At 44.7% G+C, this 19,219-nt stretch overlaps 1 protein-coding gene across 8 annotated transcripts in view; it reads left to right on the top strand.

Annotated features, from left to right (window-relative positions):
* GARRE1 (granule associated Rac and RHOG effector 1) overlaps positions 1-19,219 on the top strand; it is a 98,002-nt gene that overhangs the window by 61,257 nt on the left and 17,526 nt on the right. For all 8 annotated transcript variants that reach the window (XM_050768405.1, XM_050768407.1, XM_050768408.1 and 5 more), the window contains 6 exons: positions 884-1,093; positions 8,411-8,551; positions 8,768-8,863; positions 8,987-9,148; positions 10,663-10,821; positions 15,106-15,203. In XM_050768405.1, the coding sequence (XP_050624362.1) occupies positions 884-1,093; positions 8,411-8,551; positions 8,768-8,863; positions 8,987-9,148; positions 10,663-10,821; positions 15,106-15,203 (866 nt within the window). The remainder of the gene's footprint in view (positions 1-883; positions 1,094-8,410; positions 8,552-8,767; positions 8,864-8,986; positions 9,149-10,662; positions 10,822-15,105; positions 15,204-19,219) is intronic.

Here is a 19,219-nt window from a genome sequence, read left to right as displayed (position 1 = left end):
AAAAAAAAGAAAGATAAATAATAAATGATAGAGAACACATTGTAACTGGTTTACGCAAGAGAGTAACAGGGAGGAGCAGCAAAGGAGCTGTCAGAACAGCCTTAGCCCATACCAGAAGACTGCCAGAGAAATGCACAATCATATCTGAAAATGTTTGTGGCACGTAGTATGTATTTAGTATACATCTTATTATAATTACATATTTATGTGTATAGTATTTTTTAAGTTAATTTCCTACTTGGTCTATTAGCAGCCAATCACGGATATATATCAGGCTAATGGTACTCATGAATGGAGCTGTCTATTATATTTTCTTGACTCCTGGAAGACTGGTCTGTCAGCTTTGTTTCGTAAGACTGGAAAGATGACATATGACTATGTTAATAACTATGTTAACACTCTTACTAAAATAACCAGTATATTTGGATTCCATTTTCAATGGAATGTCTTATGGTCAAATTGGCCTTCTTTCAGATTTTCAGTTGCACAGTTTTCTTCTTTACCTTCTGAATACTGTGTGGACATAATTGCAGTTATGGATGACTGTGGTTCAGCAGGAGCTCAAAGACACCAGAAGTGGTGTGAGTCCAGATGTAGGGAGTGGAGAACAGGATTAGGGGCAAGTTGGTGGGAAATGGGAAGACTTATTTCAACCTTGGACCTTGTTATTTGATGGAAATGTTTTGACTTCTAGGCATCAGTCACCGAGGTCCAAACACAAAAACAAAGGCAGATCCTTCTGAAGCATGGTGGCCTTTTACCTTTGTATGATTTTGGAATTCCAGTTAACCATTGCTTCTATTAAGTTGGTCACTGAAAATTTACTGCGTGAATCCAACAGCAACCCACAACCTAAACATCCCTGGCTGTCTTGTTTTCACAGGTGTTGGGGCGATGTTTCCTGACTGTGGTGCAAGTCCATTTCCAGTTTTTGACTCATGCATTACAGAAGGTCCAGCCGGTGGCTCACTCTTGCTTTGCTGAGGTCATTGTGCCAGAAAAAAAGAACAGCAGCAGTGGCGGCAGCTTATCTGGCATGGGCCACACACCTGAACTGGAAGAAGCTGTTCGGTCCTGGCGGGGGGCTGCTGAGGTAACCCTGGCTTTGGGGAGATTGGTACCTGTGTTCAAATAGGAGAGGCTCCAGAGGGCCTTTGCCTGTTGATTCTCAAAAGAGCCATTTTATTTAGAAATGTACATTTTAAACTGTTTCATTAGCTTGTTCATTCATTTAACAGTGAACATCTTTGTGAATGCCCACTTTGTGCCAGGCACTAGGATGACAACCTCTACTCACAGCCTGCTGGGAGAATAGGCTTACAAAAACAGGGTTAAGGGGCCAGGATGGAGATGTGCGGGAGCCAGAGGAAGGGAGGGTCATGTCTCTGAACAGTAGTGCTGCAGGAAAGCTAAGATGGGGCACCAGTGAGAAGAGGCTGGCACCCAAGTCAGGAAAGACGGGGTGGAGCTGTCTGGGGAGGGTAAGTGGCCAGCCAGGCATCGAGGCAGGCGAGCAGGAGTGTTTGGCAGACAGATGGGATGGCAGGCTCCAAAGATAAAACCACAACAGGGTGAGAGCTCAGTGGACACAGGGAATTTTGTCTGTTTTTTGCTAGTCAAATCATTCCCTATAGCAGGGCTTGGAATATTTGAAACTTTTTTAATTCTTTAAGTTTTCCTTTTCTTTTTCTTTCTTTCTTTTTTTTTTTTTTTGAGACAGGGTCTCGCTCTGCTGCCTAGGCTGAAGTGCAGTGCTGTGATCAAGGCTCACTACAGCCTGGACCTCCAGGCTCAAGAGATTCTCCCACCTCAGCCTCTTCCAAGTAGCTGGGACTATAGGCTCATGCTACCATGTCTAGCTTATTATTATTATTGTTACTATTACTATTATTCTATTTTTTTTTTTTTTGGTAGAGATGGAGTCTCACTGTGTTGTCCAGGCTGGTCTTGAGCTGCTGGGCTCAAGTGATCCACCTACCTCTGCCTCCCAAAGTGCTGGGATTACAGACATGAGCCACTGTGCCCAGACAAGATTCTTTTTTGTTTTGTTTTGTTTTGTTTTGTTTTGAGATGGAGTTTCACTCTGTCTCCCAGGTTGGAGTGCAGTGGCGTGATCTTGGCTCACTGCAAGCTCTGCCTCCCGAGTTCACGCCATTCTCCTGCCTCAGCCTCCTGAGTAGCTGGGACTATAGGCGCCTGCCACTACGCCCGGCTTTTTTTTTTTATTTTTTATTTTTTAATTTTTGGTAGAGACGGGGTCTCACCGTGTTAGCCAGGATGATCTTGATCTTTTGACCTTGTGATCTGCCTGCCTCGGCCTCCCAAAGTGCTGGGATTACCTCGTGATCTGCCTGCCTCCGGCCTCCCAAAGTGCTGGGATTACAGGCGTGGACAAGATTCTTAATTGGTCTAACTCTGCCTACATCCTCATTTGTCAGTTGCTTTACATGTGATTTGAGCAGTTCTCTAGTATGCTTTATGTGACTTCATGAAGTTTTTTTTTGTTTTTTGTTTTTGATACGGGGTCTCGCCCTGTCACCCAGGCTGGAGTACAGTGGCACGATCTTGGCTCACTGCAGCCTCCGCCTGCTGGGTTCAAACAGTTCTCTGCCTCAGCCTCCCAAGTAGCTGAGATTACAGGTGCCCGCCACCACGCCTGGCTAATTTTTGTATTTTAGCCCAGCTAAGTCTTGTATTTTTAGTAGAGGCAGGGTTTCACCATCTTGGCCAGGCTGGTCTTGAACTCCTGACCTTGTGATCTACCTGCCTTGGCCTCTGAAAGTGCTGGGATTACAGGCATGAGCCACCACACCGGACCAACATGAAGTCTTTTATCCCTTGGAAGATTGGCTATTTCCCAGCACAGCAGATATGTTTATAAAATCTAACCATCATGCAAGAGCTAGACCAGAGGTTGGCTCCCTAGTGGATAGAGAGCACAGTGGTGTGGGATGGTGTGGCAAGGTCATCAGCAATAACGTGGGGGAGAATTGTGCGAGTCTCCTCTCGTGGTGACAACCTTATGACTGAATGGTGGGCTGCAGGGAGCCACTCCGGTGGGGCGATTCCAGCCTAGCACAGGGTTGCTTTCCTAGTCACTCTGATGTGGCATTCTCTATTCCTTTTCCACAGCCAGAAGCATTTAAGCTTAAATAAAAGGCAATCAAAAACAGCTCTGAAAAAGTCTGTTTTAAGGAGACTTTTGCCTATGATCAGTGACATTTCTTTTGGGAGACAGAGTTGCGCTCTTGTTGCCCAGGCTGGAGTGCAATGGCGTGATCTTGGCTCACTGCAACCTCCACCTCCCAGGTTCAAGCAATTCTCCTGCTTCAGCCTCCTGAGTAGCTGGGATAATAGGCACACACCACCACGCCAGGCTAATTTTTTTATTTTTAGTAGAGATGAGGTTTCACCATGTTGGCCTGGCTGGTCTCGAGCTCCTGACCTCAGGTGATCCACCCTCCTTGGCCTTTCAGAATGCTGGGATTACAGGTGTGAGCCACCACTCCTGGCCATGGGTGACATTTCTTGTAGGCATTTTACTACATCTTTGTTTCCAGTATGAGAAATAAAAAATAAACATTAGAAGTTGAGTCTTTAACTAGGACTTACTGCTCCATTTTACAGAGTAAAAGATAATTTTCTTTTCTTTTTTTTTTTTTTTTTTTTGAGACAGAGTCTTGCTCTTTCGCCCAGGCTGGAGTGCAGTGGCACAATCCCCGCTCACTGCACCCTCTGCCTCCCGGGTTCAAGTAGTTCTCCTGCCTCAGCCTCCTCAGTAGCTGGGATTATAGGTGCCTGCCACCATGCCCAGCCAATTTTGTATTTTTAGTAGAGATGGGGTTTTGTCACGCTGGCCAGGATGGTCTCAAGCTCCTGACCTCAGGTGATCCACCTGGCTTGGCCTCCCAAAGTGCTGGGATTACAGGCGTGAGGCACCACCCGGGCCAAAAAATAATTTTTTAAAACTATCCCAAAAGGCAAACACAGAGTAAACCATAATTTATAGTTAACAGTATAGTGATTCATTAATGTCTAGTTCACATCATTCCATAATGAACTTGGCAAAGTATTTCATTTTATGTTTTGGAAATTTTCTTTAGTAAAATTTTCAAAACATGATTTTTCACATCTTAATATTGTCCCGTCTCTAGTTTTTTTATTATTCAATTTCATGCCATTTGCTGCATTGTTGTCATTTCTTTTTAATTTTCTCTGTTTGCTTGCATGTTTTGGTCTTTTTCCTGTTTGCTTGCATGTTTTGGTCTGTCTTTCATGCCAAAGACTTTCCTTGAGCTGGCTTTCTGTTCATCAGAAAGGCCCTGGAATGCTAATTGGAGGCTGTGTGTGGGGGTGGGACCAGTTGGCTTTATTGTAGATGGCTGGACCCTGAGGTCCAGACCTGCGCCTTGTCGCCTTGTCGTGTGACTTTACAGCCCTTGGTGTCCTCTTGGCTGCTGGGCCCCAGCCTCCTGACTGTTCAGCTCACACATGTGAACCTAACACCTGCCTTGGTCCCCTGCTCCATCTTCTGGACCACTCATGCTGAGGACCAGCCCACAGTAGGAGGCCTCCGAGTGCTCTCTTGACCTTTTCACCTTGACCTTTTCTGCCACCATTTTAGTCTGTCCAGGCCTTTCTGCTCTTTTTACACTCCTTTGCTTTCAGCCAGTGATGCCACCTCCCACTACACTGAGAAAATAGAATCTCCCTGATGGCAGCCCTTCTTCCTCATGTGGCCAAGCCACCACCGCCCCTGCCACCCCACTTCACACCCATCTTTTCTTCCTTCTCCTGCCTCATGACAGCAGGGGAGGTGCTGTCTCCTCCTGTCGAGGATTGCCCGGTGCCCTCCTTGCCCCCATCGTCGAGGGCCCAACTTCTGTGGTGTGACCCAGTGTTTTCTCGCCCTCATCCTCAGCCTGTTCCCGCCAGTATACAAAGATGCTTCCCACAGAAAAGTCCATTTCTCTGCTCTTTTCTCAGCCAACTTCTTGGAGTAGTTGTCTGCCTTTCTTTCACTTTTCATTCATTCTAAAAAATTACTGTTTTATTTTTACTGCACCCTGTGGCTCCTTACTGCTCCTGGCACACCCCATAGACAGTTTACCCAGAGTAGTCTAAAAAGTAATTATTGTTGAAGTATTTCAGGCATATAGAACATTTCATACCCATCAGTATCTTCCTTTTAGCTGCCTGCCATATTTGCTCATGCCTGTTACATATTTTTAACAGAAAAGTATCACCAGTGCACCTTTTTTTTTTTTTTTTTTTTTTTTTTTGAGACGGAGTCTCGCTCTGTCGCCCAGGCTGGAGTGCAGTGGTGATCACAGCTTACTGCAGTCTTGACCTCCTTGGCTCAAGCAATCCTCCTGAGTAGCTCAGACTATAGGCATGCACCACCATGCTTGGCTAATTATTTATTTTATTTTACTGTTTATTTATTTTTGCAAAGACAGGGTCTTGCTATGTTCCCAGGCTGGTCCCCAGCTCCTAGGCTCCTGCACCCAGTCTGCAAATTCACTTGAATCCCTTTTGTACCTCTCCACTTTCTTATTCATCCCTTTGTCTCTAGAAATAACCTCTTTTGAATTTGAAGCCTGTGATTCTTGTGCGTATTTTAGTATTTTTCCATATATGAATGTATCCATATATAAGGTATTATTTTACACAGTCTGAAACTTTATGTACATGATGTCATTCAGCTTGCTGAAATCTGGCTTCCACTCCTATAAAAGAACATGCCTTCTCTTATCAAGGTCATTGGTGCCTTCCTTCCGTGTTTTCAAATCCAGGGAAGCCTTTCAACAACTTTCAGCAGTGTGGAGAATATTCCTCCCTGGAAATACGCTCATCTTGTGACATCCAGGAACCAAGCTTTCTTTTCTCTTGGGTCATCCTTTCTTCATCTAGTTTACTGGCCTCTCCTTCCTCAACACAACTTCTGAATGAGTTTCTCCAGGCTCAGTTATAGCACCCTTCTCCTTAGGGGTTCTCCATACAGTCTTGGACTCAAAAAGCCACCTGTGTCCTGGGAGGGGGCTCAAATGTGTGTGATCAGTGAGCCGCCCACTTCCTGTGGGCTTCAGGCACCTGAGCTCAGCTGCTACCAGGGGTCTCGCATAGCCTCTCTCCACTCACCTGTTCCTCCCTAGACCCTCTCTATGCTAGTAAGCGGTGCCATCCCACACTGGGTTGTTCACTTGAGAAAGCTGAGATTTATCCTTCAGCATTTCCATCATGTCCCCACACCTAGTCCAGTCCTTAAGAAAACCAGGCAGGTCCCACCTCCAAAATCCTATCCCAGATCTGTCCCCTTCTTCCATGTCCTTTATCACTACGCTCGTTCAGGGAATCGTTACTTCTCCCCTCCCTGTCTTGCTCTCCTTCATTTTAAAATTGGATGATGTTGCTTCTCATTTCCTTAGGGTAGCACGTGGACCCCTCGGCACGACCTGCCTAGACCTGCCTAGTCTGGCTCCTGCCTTGATGGCCAGCCTTATCAGTGGCCACCCTGCCCTCGCTCGCTGGGCTCTAGTTCCTTGGATGTGTCTTTGTTATCTTGGATCCTTGGCCTGTTTCATGGACCCGCCTGTAGGTCTTGACACCCCCACCCCACCCCACACACATGCAATTCCATTCATGACCTTCTCCTCTAATTCTCACCCTAAATACTGCTTTCTGGGTGTCTAGGACACTCCCTGGTATAGTCCTCTGTTTCCTTCAGTGTTTTTTCTCCATTTATAATTATGTTTTCCTTGTTCACCTTTTTGGCCATGAGGCTGTCAGCTCCAGGAGGGGGTAAGGAGCAGCTTTGTGCTCCAGCATGAACCTAATACACCACCTTGTGAGCTAAATTTTTTTTTTTTTTGAGACGGAATCTTGCTCTGTCGCCCAGGCTGGAGTGCAGTGACCAGATCTCAGCTCACTACAAGCTCCGCCTCCCGGGTTTAGGCCATTCTCCTGCCTCAGCCTCCCAAGTAGCTGGGGCTACAGGCGCCCGCCACCTTGCCCGGCTAGTTTTTTTTATTTTTTAGTAGAGACGGGGTTTCACCATGTTAGCCAAGATGGTCTCGATCTCCTGACCTCGTGATCCGCCCGTCTCAGCCTCCCAAAGTGCTGGGATTACAGGCTTGAGCCACCGCACCCCGCGTGAGCTAAGTATTTGACTGAAAGATCCTTAGAAAGAGTCAAACAGTTTTAAACTGTGAGACTCTTAGGCTTCAGGGAAGGGTGTTTACATACAGTTTGTGAAACCAAAGCTTTGGAACTTTACGACATTATAGCAGCTAGTCATTTTCCTGTAGTCTGCAAGTTTTGTAAATATTACAACTCCTACACTGGCCCAGCAGAACAAAAGTTAACTGCTAAAAAATGTTACTTGGTTCACAGAATTGCAACAAAAATAGAAACCTAAAAACAGTTCATCTGTAATCCCATCTAATAAATCAAATATATATTTTTCTGTATTCTCTTCTTGTCCTGATCCATGTATATATTTTCTGCATTTAATCATCAAATGACAGAGATTAGTTTCTCCTTTTCTATCTTGCTTATCTACTCTTCATAAACATATGTAGTGACTGAACAATAAATATTTAATTTTCTGTGCAGATTTCAAAAGCTCTATTTTTCTGTTAACATGCCAATGTATATTTTCCTGTTCTGTATTCATGTGGCCTTTTCCTTCACTGTATAGGAATGCCCAACCATGTATGTTCTTCCTTTCTTTTTTTTTTATTCTGGAAACTCCAAGTGCCAATATTCTAGGTAACCTGTCTTTTTAAAGCAGGAAAGTTAAAAATGTCTGAATATATATATGTATATATAAAACAAATAACAAGTAGGTAAGTCTTTTTTCCAGGGTTCCTAAAATAAAGGGAGATTTCGGCCGGGTGTCATGGCTCAAGCCTGTAATCCCAGCTTTTGGGAGGCCGAGGTGGGTGGATCACCTGAGGTCAGGAGTTGAAGACCAGCCTGACCCAACATCATGAAACCCCATCTCTACTAGAAATACAGAACTTAACTGGGCACGGTGGTGGGCGCCTGTAATCCCAGCTACTCGGGAGGCTGAGTTCAGCAGGAGAATTGCTTGAACTCGGGAGGTGGAGGTTGCAGTTAGCCGAGATAGCACCACTGCACTCCAGCCTGGGTGACAGAGTAAGACCTTGTCTCAAAAAAAAATAAAATAAAATAAAGGGAGATTTCCTTTATCTTCAGGATGGTTAATTAGGCTTTCAAAATTTGGGCTGCTCACTTTGCAATACAAACAATCTAGAACTTCTAGTTTATTTGCTTAGATGGTTTATTGCTGCATTTTAGTTGAGGGAGTTTTTCTTGTTATTGTGGGTCTAATGTTGCAAGAACTGTGCAACCCTCTTTTACCTACCAGTTACTATATATGTTGCAGGCGACATCTAGGCTAAGAGAAAGAGGCTGTGATGGTTGCCTGGCAGGAATTGAAGTTCAACAACTCTTTTGTTCTCAAAGTGCAGCAATTCCTGAGCACCAGCTAAAAGAACTGAACATAAAAATTGACAGTGCTTTGCAAGTAAGTTTTTCAGAACTGACATACTGATTTCCATGGGATAGAAACAAGGGAGGGAGTTAAAGTTGTGATGTTGAACCAATTACAAAGGGTTATAGAGTAGTAATTGGCCTCGAGTCTTTTAATAGCTATAGAAATTTAAGACTTCTATTTCCATTGAACTTTGTCATCTTATAATTTGCTTTATGATCTTGATTGTTAAAAATAACTTATTTCCAGGCATATAAGATAGCTCTGGAAAGCTTAGGACACTGTGAATATGCAATGAAAGCTGGCTTCCACCTGAATCCAAAGGCAATTGAAGCAAGTTTGCAGGTACGCTTTTCCTTCCTAAAGCTCTGGGGACCTAGGGTGCTGCTGCTGCAGTGTAATGTGAACCAAGTGTTTTAACAGATGAGCGATGGGTCACCTCTCCTCTTCCATCCATGCCTTTTCCAGGGCTGCTGCAGCGAGGCGGAAGCCCAGCAGACAGGGCGGAGGCAGACACCCCCGCAGCCCATGCAGTGTGAGCTCCCCACCGTCCCTGTGCAGATAGGATCGCACTTCCTGAAGGGCGTCTCCTTTAATGAGTCGGCCGCCGACAATCTGAAACTTAAGACGGTAGCTTTCCATGGGGTTCCAGCAACTGAGTGTGAACTTGAAAATAGAGTTCTTAAGAGAAATGTGAAGGCTTGCAAAGGATGTAAATTAAAAAACAAAATGGGGCTGGGCGTGGTGGCTCACGCCTGTAATCCTAGCACTTTGGAAGGCCAAAGCAGGTGGATCACCTGAGGTCAGCGGTTTGAGATTAGCCTGATCAACATGGTGAAACCCCATTTCTACTAAAAATACAAAAATCAGCCGGGTGTGGTGGTGCACGCCTGTAATCTCAGCACTTTGGAAGGCCAAAGCAGGTGGATCACCTGAGGTCAGCAGTTTGAGACTAGCCTGATCAACATGGTGAAACCCCATTTCTACTAAAATTACAAAAATCAGCCGGGTGTGGTGGCACACGCCTGTAGTCCCACCTATTCGGGAGGCTGAGGCAGGAGAATTGCTTGAACCCATGAGGTGGAGGCTGCAGTGAGCTAAGATTGTGCCATTGCACTCCAGCCTAGGCAACAAGAGCAAACCTCTGTCTTAAAAAAAAAAAAAAAAAAAAAAAAAATTAAAAAGCAGACCTATGGAGACTTTAATCAGACGTTTGTCAAGCAAGTTTTTTTTTTGTTTTTTGAGATAGAGTTTTACTCTCTCGTCCAGGCTGGAGTACAGTGGTGTGATCTATCTCAGCTCACTGCAACCTTCACCTCCTGGGTTCAAGCAATCCTCCTGCCTCAGCCTCTGAAGAAGCTGGGACTACAGGCGTGTGCTACCAAGCCTGGCTAATTTTCGTATTTTTAGTAGAGACGGGGTTTCACTGTGTTGGCCAGGATGATCTCGAACTCCTGACCTCGGCTGATCCACCTTACTTGGCCTCCCAAAGTGCTGGGATTACAGGCATGAGCCACCGAGCTGGGCCAAGAGAGTTTTATTCATAATTTTATTCAGATGTTTAACAGAAAGGGTTTGAAAGTACACTATAAGATATTGTTTATGATTAATGTCTGTCCGTGGACTTGTATGAATTACATAAGAAGAGAGATACTGTCATAATGCTGCAGTGATAATGATTACTTGTGGAACATCATGTGTTCCAGCCATTGTGCCAGGTGCTCCACATCATTGTCTCACTTAATGCTCACCCACGAGGTGGGGGTGCTGCCCTTTGGCCCACCTGCCACACCTGGGAACTGATACCCAAGGTCACACAGCTAGAAAGTAGAAGAGCAAGACTCCACGTCTACAAAAAATTTAAAAATTAGTTGAGTGTGGTGGTGTGCACCTACCTGTGTGGTCCCAGCTACTGGGGAGGCTTGAAGCAGGAGAATCACATAAGCCTGAGGGGTCGAGGCTGCAGTGAGCCATGTTCATGCCACTGGTCTGCAGCTTAGACGATAGAGTGAGACCATGTCTCAAAAAACATATAAATAAAATGCTCTTCTTTTAAGGATGATTGTATAAATGCATTTTTACAAATTTTAGAACCTTGCATGGCTTTGTCTTGAGGTGTGAACTCTCTTCTTATCAATCTATAGCATACAATGTTACAGCTGATGAAGGAAGCAGGCTGCTATAATGGAATCACATCCAGGGATGATTTTCCTGTGACTGAAGTGCTGAACCAGGTTTGCCCATCCACATGGCGGGGTGCCTGCAAGACGGCGGTGCAGCTGCTGTTTGGCCAGGCTGGACTGGTGAGTGAGTGCGGGTGGTGGATGATAGGTGGAATACCAAGATGTTTCAAGCATATGAGGATGTGGTGCAGACACATGTGTGAAAATATTGAATAATTTAAAAAGTTATTTGGTGCTATGGAATTTAGACCAGGAAGGTAGACAAGGTAAAGGAAGAGCAGCATTTAAAAAATCTCTTTAAAAAGAAAAATCAGGCCAGGTGCAATGGCTCAAGCCTGTAATCCCAGCACTTTGGGAGGCCGAGATGGGCGGATCACGAGGTCAGGAGATCGAGACCATCCTGGCTAACATGGTGAAACCCCGTCTCTACTAAAAAATACAAAAAACTAGCCAGGCGAGGTGGCGGGTGCCTGTAGTCCCAGCTACTCGGGAGGCTGAGGCAGGAGAATGGCGTGAACCCGAGAGGAGGAGCTTGCAGTGAGCTGAGATCCGGCCACTGCACTGCAGCCTGGGTGACAGAGCAAGACTCCATCTCAAAAAAAAAAAAAAAGAAAAAGAAAAAGAAAAATCAGATTGATAATACATATTTGCAGGGAACCTAGTTGCAAAATGATGCTATGGGCTTTGCTCATTTTAAGAAAACTATTACAGGCTGGGCCCCATGGGTCATGCCTGTAGTCCCAGCACTTTGGCAGGAGGATTGCTTAAGTCTAGGAGTTTTAAATCAGCCTGGGCAACATAGTGAGACCTTGCCTCTATTTTTCTCTTTTTTTTTTTTTTGTGACAGACTCTTGCTCTGTCACCCAGGCTGCAGTGCAGTGACACGATCTCAACTCGCCGCAACCTCTGCCTCCTAGGTTTGAGTGATTCTCCTGCCTTAGCTTCCCAAGTAACTGAGATTACAGGTGCCCGCCACCACACCCGGGTAATTTTTTTTTTTTGAGATGGAGTCTCGCTGTGTTGCACAGGCTGCAGTGCAGTGGCGTGATCTCGGCTCACCACAACCTCTGCCTCCCGGGTTCAAGTGATTCTCCTCCCTCAGCCTCACGAGTAGCTGGAACTACAGGTATGCACCACCATGCCTGGCTAATTTTTGTATTTTTTAGTAGAGACAAGGTTTCACTATGTTGGCCAGGCTGGTCTCGAACTCCTGACCTCGTGATCCGTCCACTTAGGCATCCCAAACTGCTAGAATTACAGGCATGAGCCACCATACCTGGCCCTTAAAAAAAAAAAAAAAAAAAGAAAAGAAAAATTACATTAGTAACAATTTGACAGGGCCCCTTAACCTAGCCCCTATTCTGGACCTACATTGGATGTCTGTTGCTCAAACATCCCATGCTTCTTCCTGTCCCAGGCCTGTGCTCTTGATGCCCCTTTTATCTGAAAATACTCTTCTTTCTGATTATCATGTGGGTCACTCCTTATCTTCCTGGTGTCAGCTCCAAAATCACCTCCTGTGAGAGGCCTACCTTGACCACAATGGTATAAGTAGTGCCCTGATCCAGTCACTGTATACCAGTTCTGTTTATCTCCTTCTTAGCAGTAAAGTAACATCAACTAAAAAATAATGATTTGTTCATCTTTCAGAGGAAAAAAAACTTTGGCCAGAGTTGAGTGGGTCAGGAGATCAACATCTGAAACCACCATGTAGCTTTTTGTTTGCACCACTGACCCATAGAATCTTATGTATTTGATCTCCCTTTCTAGTAAATGACAACTTCTGAAAAAGATATGGTGGCAGGGCATGGTGGCTCACACCTACCTGTAATCCCAACCCTTTGGGAGGCCGAGGCAGGTAGATCACCTGAGGTCAGGAGTTCAAGACCAGCCTGGCCAGCATGGCGAAACCTCGTCTCTAAAAATACAAAAATTAGCCAGGTGTGGTGGCGGGCACCTGTAATCCCAGCTACTTGAGAGGCTGAAGCATGAGAATCACTTGAGCCTGGGAGTCAGAGGTTGCAATGAGCCGAGATTGCGCCACTGCACTCCAGCCTGGGTGATAGAGTAAGACCCAGTCTCAAAAAAAAAAAAAAAGATACGGCATTTCAGTCAGAGGTTGGAAGGACCTAATTGGAGATTAAGAAAATTAAAGAACTTGTTTTTTAGTCTGATTCCTACTTTATTCACATAAAGAGCTATTGAGGGTATGCTGTCCTTTTGTTTCAAGCGGGTCAGGGCTCAGGCAGCCCAGCTCCGGGTGGGGCTGCCTTGTGGAGACTCAGATGAGGGCCTGTTCACAGTAATGAGTTACATTTCCTTTAGGATCTTTTCCTTAGTATAGGGACCTCCAAAAGAAGTAGTAAACCAGACATGCCTTGCTGAAGCATGGAAAAGCCCATTGGCTTTACGATACCGATCTATACTCCCAGAGACCATTTAGCTGAAACTGCAAGGACCATGCCAATGAGTTCCCCTGAAAGAAGTGTGCAAAATAAGGCCAAAAGGCACAAGGGTATTTTGAGAAAACACTGTAGGTTAAAAAAAAAAAGTTCCATGTTATTCAGAGAGCAGAAACTTCTTCCTAGTTCCTTGCGTCTTGATTGCAGGATGCTTTTATGTGTGACTTTAGGTTATGGTTCTGGGGATGGGAGGAGAGAGGAAACACCTGTGTGGTCCAACAATGGCTATTCCTTTGACAGGAAGTTTTTTCCAAAGGTCATTGCAGATCAGCTATGGGAACTCTTTTTTTTTTTTTTTTGAGACGGAGTCTCACGCTGTTGCCCAGGCTGGAGTGCAGTGGCGCGATCTCGGCTCATTGCAAGCTCCGCCTCCCGGGTTCCCGCCATTCTCCTGCCTCAGCCTCCTGAGTAGCTGGGACTACAGGCGCCCGCCACCGCGCCCGGCTAATTTTTTGTATTTTTAGTAGAGACGGGGTTTCACTGTGGTCTCGATCTCCTGACCTTGTGATCCGCCTGCCTCGGCCTCCCAAAGTGCTGGGATTACAGGCTTGAGCCACCGCGCCCGGCGATGGGAACTCTTTAAACCAGTGAAAGCTGGCTGCATTAGAGGCTGAGTTTGGAATATGATACACAACTCTATACAGTTTTACCCCTTCTGAAATATTACAGATTTGGTTTTTAAATATTTTATGAGTTTTAAAAACATTCTTGGCCGGGTGCGGTGGCTCAAGCCTGTAATCCCAGCACTTTGGGAGGCCGAGGCGGGTGGATCACAAGGTCAGGAGATCGAGACCATCCTGGCTAACATGGTGAAACCCCGTCTCTACTAAAAGTATAAAAAAACTAGCCGGGCGTGGTGGCGGGCGCCTGTAGTCCCAGCTACTTGGAGGCTGAGGCGGGAGAAGAGCGTGAACCCGGGAGGCGGAGCTTGCAGTGAGCCGAGATCGCGCCACTGCACTCCAGCCTGGGCCATACAGCAAGACTCCATCTCAAAAAAAAAAAAATAAAATAAAATAAAAACATTCTTTTAGTTATTTGAATATATTCATCACTTTGTCAGACTCTAGATTACATAGGATACTCTATCACCTATCTAGTATTAAAGACTCTTCCTGGAAATAAGAGGAAATTATTCAAAAAGGGGTTAGTTCTTCCTCTGTCCTGAAGTAGTTCAGTTTTTATTGATAGTTGAGGATAAAATAATCTTTAAAAAAAGTTTCATCCACTTCTGGACATGTCATGACAAATGGGCTTATCTGAAGCATTGGTTTGACTTTTTTTTTTTTTTTTTTTTTTTTTTTTTGAGATGGAGTCTCGCTCTGTCGCCCAGGCTGGAGTGCAGTGGCACGATCTCAGCTCCCTGCAACCTCTGCCTCCCGGGTTCAAGCAGTTCTCCTGCCTCAGCCTCCCAAGTAGCTTGCACTGCAGGACCACCATGCCTGGCTAATTTTTGTATTTTTAGCGGAGATGGGGGTTTCACCATGTTGGCCATGGTGGTCTCAAACTCCTGACCTCAAGTGATCCACCCACCTAAGCCTCCCAATGTGCTGGGATTACAGGCGTGAGCCACTGCACCCAGCCTGGTTTGACTTTCAGTGATACTTTTACTTCTTTTAAGTGCATAAAGTAAAAAATACTAAGATAAAGGACACACATTAATTCCTCCTAATTAACATATTTATAGTTTGGAAAAAGTGCTAGAGGTGCTTGCCAGTTCAGTAAATCCCATGCCCAGAATGTGGTTTGTGTTTGTTGAAATGTTCTTAGATTTGGTCATCTTTACTGCTTGCTGTTGTCTTCGTGGGGCCCTGACTGGCCTTGGCATAACTAGGCTGCTAGGGGAATAGTTCTTAGAGAGTCATTTTATGTATTGGATTTTATTCTGATGCGTTTTCCTCTCTGAAAGCTGGTTGTTGTTATTTGTTGTTTTTTTCTATCTTAGGTGGTGGTTGACACAGCACAGATTGAGAATAAAGAAGCCTATGCCCCCCAGATCAGTTTAGAAGGCTCTAGAATCGTGGTTCAAGTCCCATCCACATGGTAACGTGCCTCTTACTTTCACCGGAGCCTAAGCTCTCACTGACATTTGCACATCTTTGAAATGATGGCCTTGTTTTGAACAATCCCCACGCTGGCTGACGCAGCAAGTCTTGCTGCACATGCAGGTTTATGGGCAGCAGTGGTATGTTAGTGGCGTGTGTCATGATTATTGGTCTATGATGAGAAAGCCAAGAGGTCTGAAAAATGATCTCATTGACCATAAGGTAACTAAAATGTTATATATTCTTGGACCATAATGAGCAGTATTATCTTTGTTACTGAGTCTACAGCATTTAAACATAGTATATCATTTTCTCTCACCCAGTGTTCACTAAAGCTGAGTAGAGAACATAGAATTCCTTCTCCTCTGTTCCAACTACAACCCTGATGATCTTGAGCTCATGTTATGACACACCCAATGTCTTTACAAATCTTGGGACAGTCATTTTCAGATATTATATTCGTAACACTTATAGTAGATAAAAGATTGTTCTTAATTTTTTTTTTTTTAAATTTCCTACAAATCAGAAGAAAATGGTCAAGGGACATGAACAGCTAAGTCAGAAAAGAAGACATATGATCAACAAATAGATTAAGAAAATGTAATGGCCAGGTGTGGTGGCTCACACCTGTAATCCTATCACTTTGGGAGGCCAAGGCAGGCAGATTGCCTGAGGTCAGGAGTTTGAGACCAGCCTGCCCAATGTGGTGAAACCCCATCTCTACTAAAAATACAAAAATTATCCAGGCATGGTGGCGGGGGCCTGTAATCCCAGCTAATCAGGAAGCTGAGGCACAAGAATCACTTGAACCCGGAAGGTGGAGTTTGCAGTGAACTGAAATTGCACTATTGCACTCCAGCCTGGGCGATAGAGCAAAACTGTCTCAAAAAAATAATAATAATAATCAGAGACAAAGTAAAGAAACCATATGGGGCCAGGTGGGGTGGCTCACACCTGTAATAATTCCAGCACTTTGGAAGGTCGTAGCGGGTGGATTGCCTGAGGTCAGGAGTTCGAGACCAGCCTGGCCAATGTGGTGAAACCCCGTCTCTACTAAAAATACAAAAATTAGCCCAGCATGGTGGCGTGCACCTGTAATCCCAGCTTGAGGCAGGACAACTGCTTAAGCCTGGGTGACAGAGATTGCAGTGAGCAGAGATCGTGCCACTGCACTCCAGCCTGGGTGACAGAGCGAGACCCCATCTCCAAAAAAAAAAAAATATGATGTCATTTTGCCCAGAATATTGTTAACTTGTTTTAGAATAACTATACTAAATATAGTGACAATACTAGTTTGAGCCAGACTGTGAAAACAGGCAAAAGGGTTGTTGAATAAATACAGCCTTTCTGAAGGGCAGTTTAGTATATTAGAAGCCTAAAATAAGGGATATGACCTCAATAATTCCAGTTTCGCCTCTAGAAATTTATCTTTGTGATATGTATTCACATTCAACTATAAGGATGAGCATCATAGTTTTATTAATAAACAGGAAAAATTAAGCATATATTGGAAGGCATTTGCTATTAAAATGGTAATCTGCATGAATATTTAGCTATAAGAGAAAATATTTAAATCATTTAAGTAGGCAGAAATACTAAGGAACAAAGAGGCGCCGTTGGTGCCTATGTGAACTAAAATGGTAGTTGGGTAAGGCATACAAGTTGTATTTAAACCATTTGTTCTTTTTTTTTTTTTCTTTTCCTTTTTTTTCGAGATGGAGTCTTGGTCTGTCACCTAGGCTGGCGTGCAATGGCGCAATCTCAGCTCACTGCAGCCTCTTCCGTCTGGGTTCCAGTGATTCTTCTGCCTCAGCCTCTTGGGTAGCTGGGATTACAGGCACACGGCACCACGCCTGGCTAATTTTTATACTTTTAGTAGAGACAGGGTTTCACCATGTTGGCCAGGCTGGTCTTGAACTCTTGACCTCAGGTGATCCACCCGCCTTGGCCTCCCACAGTGCTGGGATTACAGGTGTGAGCCACCGCGCCTGGCCCATTTGTTCTTGAAATGTAAGAGTACAGGCCGGGCGCGGTGGCTCACGCCTGTAATCCCAGCACTTTGGGAGGCCGAGACGGGCGGATCACTAGGTCAGGAGATCGAGACCATCCTGGCTAACACGGTGAAACCCCGTCTCTACTAAAAATACAAAAAACTAGCCGGGCGAGGTGGCGGGCGCCTGTGGTCCCAGCTACTCTGGAGGCTGAGGCAGGAGAATGGCGTAAACCCGGGAGCCGGAGCTTGCAGTGAGCTGAGATCCGGCCACTGCACTCCAGCCTGGGCGACAGAGCCAGACTCAGTCTCAACAACAACAACAACAAAAAATGTAAGAGTACAATAGTAGATTCTGTAAAAAATGTTTAGAGTCTATGAATATATTAAGTAAAGATTGGCAGTTCACTTTGTGTCCTAAAACCTCCCTTCTATAAGTACTCTGCCACCAAAAAGTTTTTATGTTTTTAAATTAATTTTTTTTTGGTAGAGACTAGATCTCACGCTGTCCCCTAGACTGGAAGGCAGTGGTGTGATCATGGCTTTCTGTAGCCTTGAACTCCTGGTCTCGAGCAATCCTACCACCCTAGCCTCTCAAGTAGCTGGGACTACAGGCATGCGCCACCATGCCCGGCTAATTTTTAAGTTTTTTTGCAGAGATGAGGTCTCACTATATTGGCCAGCATGGTCTGAAATGCGTGGGTTCAAGTGATCCCACTGCCTTGGCCTCCCAAAGTGCTGGGATTGCAGGCATGAGCTACTGTACCTGGCCCAAAATTTTAAGTTAATTATAGGGTGGCATACTGTGTCCTGAAATTAATGGTAATTTATACACATATTTTCATTTCTATCAAACAGTAAACCAGAGGCTCACTTTTCTGTAAGATTTTTGTGTTCCTAAATTCTTTTTTTTTTTTCTTTTGTAGTCAGTGTTCTACTGAAATGTGTTCCTGATTTTTTTTTTTTTTTTGAGATAGTTTTGTTCTTGTTGCCTAGGCTGGAGTGCAATGGCACTGTCTCGGCTCACTGCAACCTCCGTCTCCTGGGTTCAAATGATTTTCCTGCCTCAGCTTCCTTAGTAGCTGGGATTACAGGCACCCACCTGCATGCCCAGCTAATGATTTTTGTATTTTTAGTAGAGATGGGGTTTCACCATGTTAACCAAGCTGGTCTCAAACTCATGACCTTGGGTAATCCACCCGCCTTGGCTTCCCAAAGTGCTGGGATTACAGGCGTGAGCCACTGCACCCGGCCCTGAATTCTTAAATTTTTCCAATTCAGGCTGTTATTGGAAAATGTTAAAACTTAATCAGAATTCTCATTTTGAAGAAAACAGTTTGAACTTTTGGATGGTTGGGTGAATATAAACAGCCAATGCAAAAATGGCTAACACTTTGGTTTATTTTGAAAACTCTCCCTGTGGGGTTGATTTCCTTTGTAACTCATTGCACCCCCACAAAAAAGACCTTGTAGACTGTGAGTCCTTGCAGAGGCTCCCTCTGCTGGCTGCTTTTGGTAATTTTGCAAAATTTTAATTCTTTTGTTTTTTTCAAATTACAGAATACTGTATGTGCTTGTTGGGAAGAATACAAACAGAAATGATTGCTTTACTCCACCAGGAGAAAAAGGATATTGCTATCTATCCATGCTTCATTTCACTGAATATTTACTGAATACTTATTGTGTACCAGACACTGTTCTGGGCTCTGGGAATTTAATTATGAGCAAGACACACAGGGTCCCTGCTCCTCATAAACCAACTTGAGAATAGAGAAGGGGGAGACAGCTGTTAAGTATAAGAGATGAGTTCAAACACAGGCAGGCATATGATGGAAATGAGAGGAGAGTGCCAATATATGATAGAGAATAAGTGGGATAGAGATTGGGGGGAGACTTTTAGACGAGTCAGTCTGGAAGGGGTTCTGACGATATGACGTTGGATTTGAGAGGAGCCTGCCATGGAGAGAGCAGATGGGGAGCACACTTCAGGCAGAAGGAATGCCAGTGCAGAGGCTTCAGGAGTG

This window comes from Macaca thibetana, chromosome 19 (assembly GCF_024542745.1).
Source record: "Macaca thibetana thibetana isolate TM-01 chromosome 19, ASM2454274v1, whole genome shotgun sequence".
Classification (NCBI taxonomy): Eukaryota; Metazoa; Chordata; class Mammalia; order Primates; family Cercopithecidae; genus Macaca; species Macaca thibetana.
The sequence above is the reverse complement of the archived record's forward strand: the minus strand, read 5'-3'. Positions and strand labels throughout refer to the sequence as shown.